Genomic DNA, 6,107 nt, shown 5'->3' with positions numbered 1-6,107 from the left:
TTGGTTTTATTGCAAAAAGGATTTGTTTTGGGGAAGGTAGGAATGCAAACTTGCATCACACATGTTAGATCACAAGTATTGCCTAACTTCAAATATAGTTTAGCCAAACATTGAAACTCAATGCCCTTGGGGCAAATATTGCACCAACATAGTCGACGGCTGTATGGCAGTGTACGCAGCCGAGTCGATGATTTGACCTCGACACCGGATAGGGGTGGTACTCGGAGAGTACATGGTTGGTACGTCAGTGATGAGTATTAGAAGACAGATATCGGCCATAGGATACGTAGCTTATCATAGCTACGGGATCATCGGACGCGGAGCACTGATCCCTTAATTTGGATCACCGGACTACCTTATTGTAGGGTGTTGAGTACTGATCTCCTGATGTCGGACACCCTCAGACTCATTATATACATGAGTGCTGTAGTGAGTGTAAGCAGTTGCATCATGCATATGCGCATCATGTGCATGATATATATGTATTGGACCGCACTGATATTGCATTTTGATTGTCTACTTGTTTGATTCTTGATTGTTGCACTATGTTTGACATGTTATTCATATGGTGCATTACATGAGATCCATGTTAGTTGTTTATTATCTGCAGAGACTTTATTGATACCTTGTTGACCTTTGGTATGTATCTATCCTCTTGCTATTTACTTTATTCATGCACTTTCTTTCTGTATTACCCACTGAGTATTTGTACTCATATTTTTGGACCTTGAGATTTTTCTGTCTTCCCATATATCAGGTAGGAGCTTATAGAGGATGCTAGAGATCTGCCAGCGATGCCATCTCACGACGAGGACTTTGTGTGTGTGTTGGATGTGTTTATAGCATGTGGTGGTATACTTGTATCGTTGGTTTACTTTCTACTGTATCAGATTTTCTGATTTCGTATCGGTATTTTGAGACTTAGCATGTTTCCTATTTTTGATTTCATACTTGTACTTGTTACGTTTCCACTTACGAAACTTTGGATTTTTCATTACTTTACGAATGTATTCCTTAATTGTTGTATAGAATTAGAATTTCATTCTTATGCATTGTGTAGGATGTGTGTGTGGCCATGTGGGTCACTTTTACTTTCATTACTTGTCTAAATCTATATTTTGTAGTATGGATAGGTCGTGTGGACCTTATTATATGTCTGTATTAGGGAATTGTCAATGATACTGGGGAGGTGCTGCCAAAATTTTTCAGACAGTTATCTCTCAGATCGTGGCATATATTGTGACAATCAGTCAGCCAGTTATATTGCAACAAATCCAGTATTCCATGAAAGGACCAAGAACATTGAAGTAGATTGTCACTTCATCAGAGAAAAAATTAAAGAAAAGATCATCACAGCTCATCCTATCAATGGACAAGATCAACTAGCTGATATCTTTACCAAAGTCACCACTGCTCAACATATGAAGGACATCCTTAACAAGTTAGGTGCCATTGACATATATGCACCTAACTTGAGGGGGAGTGTTAAAGTTCAAGTGCTCAAATAATTAAAGATGAAGTCAAATCTTGTTTATCATGCAAGAAGATAAAGCAATAAGGAGGATCCTTTTTCATGATGAAGTGCATTAAATGCATTAAATGCTACAATATTCATAAAGATTAAGTGCATTAAATGCATTTAATGCATTAATGTATTAATGCATTAAATGCTCCAAAACATGAACGTTGGAGCCACAACATTCAAGAGGCTCATGTAACACACTATAAAATCACCTTGTATGTTTACTTTCAAAATAATGAAAAAAAACTTCATGTTTTCTCCTCTTTCTTGCAACAAGCTTTTCATGGGTTCTCCTCCATTTTGTAATAAGCTTTGAAGTTAATGCCAAAGCTAAATTTCAACACTTATTTCATGTATCTTTCAATTCTGCATTTCCTTCAAGTTTTGCTTAGATTTAATTCTGACACTTGCCTAGATTAAGTTCTTGTAAATTTTCTTTCAGCTATCTTTATTTTTTAATTCTGCATTTCTTTCAAGTTTTGCCTAGATTTAATTCTGGCGCTTGCCTAGATTAAGTTCTGTTAAATTTTCTTTCAGCTATCTTTATCTTTCAATTCCGCATTTCTTTCAAGTTTTGCCTTGATTTAATTCTGACACTTGCCTAGATTAAGTTCTGGTAAATTTTCTTTCAACACTTATGATAAATACCTTGGAATGGATCACCTTAATATTCAGATGTAGGGAAGGATATTGACGCCACACTCAAGTAAGATGAGAAGGTGAGTGATAAGTCATGGGGGTTTTGATCGCCACAAGTTGCCTTGATAAGATCAAGATTAGTTCTTTGCCTAAGAACCAAAGGAAGGTCTCACAATAGAGAAAACTATGATTTCATTCAAACTCAACATGCCTTAGTCATACAAGAGTTCTCCTATATATAGACTTAGTGGAGGTTAAAACATTAACTTCTCACTAAGCTTTTAATATCCACTAAGACCCACTAGGCACTAATTATGCACCATTATCATGCATGCATGCATACATGACATTTATTTCCCATACTACTAGCTTAGAAACTCCCAAAAAGTTTTAAAAACCCACCAAAAGATATCAAAAATTATTTCAAAAAATTTCCCCAAAAATATCAACAAAAATTGGACACTTGTAGCCCTTGAATGCATCTTGGATCATGTAGATTTGGGCCTTCAAGTTTTGTCTTTATGTTGGCCCAATTTCACTTTCAAGTTGAAGGAATGTGATCCATTTAGTTGTTGCCTCCATTGTGCATTGATCCTCCTTTTCCTTGAGCTCTATTATTAAACCTTCCAAAGCTTGCTTCATTCTCTTAGTCTTGGATCTTGTCATGGGTCCTCCAATTCCCTTCAATGCCTCTTCCTCGGTTTTGTCTTGTAAGCTTGTATTCCCTCCTTGGTCCACTTATTTCAAGTATCTTTCAATTCTGCATTTCTTTCAAGTTTTGCCTAGATTTAATTCTGGCACTTGCCTAGATTAAGTTCTGACAAATTTCCTTTCAGCTTTTATTTCCAGTATCTTTATCTTTCAATTCTGCATTCTAATAAGTTTTGCCTAGATTCAATTCTGACAAATTTCTTTTCGGCACTTAATTCAAGTTTTCAATTCTGCTATTTGCACTACAACAAAAATGACTTTCCGCAGCGCGTCATCCGCAGCGCACATCATAGGCGCGCCGTTAATAGTTGCTTTGACAGCGCGCCCAATAAAATGCGCTGCGGATAATATCATATTTTTATCAACCACAGCGCGCAACAATAATACGCTGTTAAAAATACTTTTAACAGCGCACATTGTACGCCGTTAAAATTATTTTTGACAGCGCATATTGTGCGCCGTTAAAAGTATTTTTAACAGCGTACAATGTGCACTGTTAAAAATTTATATTGACAGCGTACAATGTCCGCTGTTAAAAATTTATAAATTATAACATTAATAATATTAATTTTAATTTCTTTTAAAAAAACCCCTAAATTTTAATTTTAATTTCTTTTAAAGTAACGTCTTTTTTTTCCCATACCCTCGCGCTCGCCCTTTTCTCCGTTTCCTCTTACACTCGCTCGGGGATGGTCCAAATTTCTCTGAGCCCTAAACCCTCCCGCCCCGCCCAAACCCTCCCGCCCCGCCGCCGCCGGAGATCCCTGCTCAACTGCTCCAGGCAGCTCCTCTCTACGCCGTCCTTCTCCCCGCCCCATCCGTTCGCTCTCTTGCTCTTCGTCGGCGCGTCGGTGCGAGGCGGCGGCGCGACCTTGTGGGAGGCTATAATTTGTCATAAATTTACAACCTCGTGAAGTCCATTTCTGCTGAAAAGTTTCAGCGTTGAGAATACACTATATTCTGCTCGACGGGGCTGCGATGGAGGTGGCGCTGGAGATGGTGCGAGTCAAGGACGCCAAGGAGCGGATGGCCGGGGTGGAGCGGCTCCACCAGGTTTTGGAGGCTACAATCAGGGGTCTCTCTGCCGGCGAGGTCACTGCGCTCGTCGACGCTTGCATTGATCTCCTTAAGGACGGCAATTTCCGCGTTTCCCAGGGTGCGCTCCAAGCGCTATCCGCCGCGGCCGTGCTCTCTGGAGAGAATTTGAAGGTCCATTTCAATGGCCTTGTGCCGGCCGTCGTGGAGAGGCTGGGAGACGGGAAACAGTCAGTGCGTGACGCGGCCAGGCAGCTTTTGATTACTCTTATGGAGGTTGAAATTTTCTATGAAACATTCATTTTCTTATGTCGGAAACTTCTTTAGTTCTTTGGTCGCTTTGTGTCATGTACTACCAGGAAGTGTTCGTTGTGTGTACCTGTGTACTACCAGGAAGTTGGAGAGTAAGGGAAGAATTTGCACGGACTGTCACTACAGCCATCAGACTTTTTGCTTCAACTGAGCTACCTCTTCAGCGAGTTCTTCTACCTCCTGTATGAGTAGTTTTGATTTTGAAAGGCATTCTTTATTTTTCAGTGCTTGCATCTTCACATTGAATTTCACAGGTCAATTAATTTATTGTTTCCTGTCTGTTTGCAGGTTTTGCAGTTGTTAACTGATTCTAACCAGGGTGTAAAAGAAGCTGCTACTTCATGTATTGAGGTTAGACACCGTGCTAATCTCTTTATAATCTATCTCTGATTTGAGACTAAAGCAACATGCCAATTTTTGTTACTTAAATTCACAGCCAAAGTATGTTACGAAATATTGGAGTAGAAGGACAACAATTTGAGCTTATATGCAAAAAGGAAAAAATAATAATCCATAGACCCCCTTTATATTCTATACATTGAGTGGATCTATCTAGGTAATTTTGTACATTGCCATAATTTGCAACACAAAAAAGAAGCACATTGAGGTATACAGGTTATTACATTTTTTGGATCCTCCTCTGCTTATCCATTATTATCTCATTTGTGCACCACTATTTCATCAGGGGTCCTCAAGTTATTCTAAGATGAGGCGAATCCAATCTACTTGAGGATTATTAACATTCTCCTGATAACAATGCTGTAAAAGCCACATGGTAATGTATTGTGTAAGTGTTTTCAAGGCCATCTTTCACAATTTCAGCACCCTGCAAATGCTACTCACTCTTCAACTAGAAAAGTTGAATAGTGCTTGGAAGGGGAAGGCAGTGGGGTGTGGGTCATCAATCAGTGGCTTGGGATTAGGAGAGGAGGGTGGCTGTCTGAAATTAGAAGTGATCGGAGGTGGCTCCTGAAGAAGGGAAAAGGCAATCATTAGGTGGTGTCTGCCTGTTCACAGGAAGGACAAGTATAGACACTTTATAACATTTGATGACCTCGTGATAGCCACCGACAAATTATAGCCTTGTTCCCCATTCATTACCCCTACTATATATCTTTTCCCAAATTTACTCTTGTAGCTCCAGAAGGCAAATGAGGAGCAAAAGCTTAGGATACGCAAAACTGAGCATGCTCTTCAAGTGGCAGAGTTTTGTGATATTCACTTATATTTCCCACAACACTATTAGTCATAAATTCTTATTATTTACTATTCTCTTCTTTAGGAAGAGCTGATGAGGGCACAACTAGAAGTAACAACTAAGTCAAAGGTGTTGTCACAGGTAATGATATTTTTGGAGACAATTGCAGTAGTATCTTACATATTGATCTTTGGTCAGTCTATATCATGTTATTTATTAAGTCTTTTATAGTAGTCCTTTGAACAATTGTTCTCTAAATAATGTTTCTTGACTATCCATCTTTGCAAGACGTGACACTTGAACTTTTGCATTCCTTATTTTCTCTAGCGCATGTTTTTCCATATCATACATAGGTGTTGTTGGAATCTAAGCAATTTTCATGTAGCTTGTTTGGAGCAAATTCCTGTTGGAAAATAAAATAATTCCTGCAAATTCGAATCTTAATTTATATGTTTGAATTTAAGAGCGAAAATTAAACCTGATGTTTCATTTGCTTATATTTTGAATAAAAGACTATGGATGCTGACAATTGGCATTGTTTTAAGAGTTCTTTTGCCTCATACTTATCTGCAAATCATCTTCCATCACTTATAGAAACATATATAGTGCCTAAGTGTGCTTTGTGGCATCTGTTGTGTTTTTATGAATTATGTGATTTGTCTTTGCTTTCTATTTCTGCTGTTACAAACT

The 6,107-nt window shown here is 38.6% G+C and overlaps 1 protein-coding gene across 1 annotated transcript; it reads left to right on the top strand.

The window, feature by feature from the left end:
• The first annotated feature begins 3,850 nt into the window (after positions 1 to 3,850).
• Positions 3,851 to 5,192, top strand: LOC141811467 (CLIP-associated protein-like). Its single transcript, XM_074699496.1, has 4 exons — positions 3,851 to 4,183; positions 4,267 to 4,401; positions 4,508 to 4,570; positions 5,022 to 5,192. The coding sequence occupies exons 1-4, from the start codon at positions 3,851 to 3,853 to the stop codon at positions 5,190 to 5,192; spliced, it is 702 nt and encodes a 233-aa protein (XP_074555597.1).
• Positions 5,193 to 6,107: the final 915 nt, after the last annotated feature.

This window comes from Curcuma longa, chromosome 17 (assembly GCF_044706935.1).
Source record: "Curcuma longa cultivar G26 ecotype Majalengka, Jawa Barat chromosome 17, ITB_CL_G26_1.1, whole genome shotgun sequence".
In the NCBI taxonomy this organism is placed as follows: Eukaryota; Viridiplantae; Streptophyta; class Magnoliopsida; order Zingiberales; family Zingiberaceae; genus Curcuma; species Curcuma longa.
The sequence above is the reverse complement of the archived record's forward strand: the minus strand, read 5'-3'. Positions and strand labels throughout refer to the sequence as shown.

Excerpts from the sequence above, each read along its gene's own strand:
- LOC141811467 (XM_074699496.1), top strand. The coding sequence starts at position 3,851 with ATGGAGGTGGCGCTGGAGATGGTGCGAGTCAAGGACGCCAAGGAGCGG. Across the intron at positions 4,184-4,266 it reads TTTTGATTACTCTTATGGAG|GAAGTGTTCGTTGTGTGTAC; the intron begins GTTGAAATTTTC and ends ATGTACTACCAG. Across the intron at positions 4,402-4,507 it reads AGCGAGTTCTTCTACCTCCT|GTTTTGCAGTTGTTAACTGA; the intron begins GTATGAGTAGTT and ends GTCTGTTTGCAG.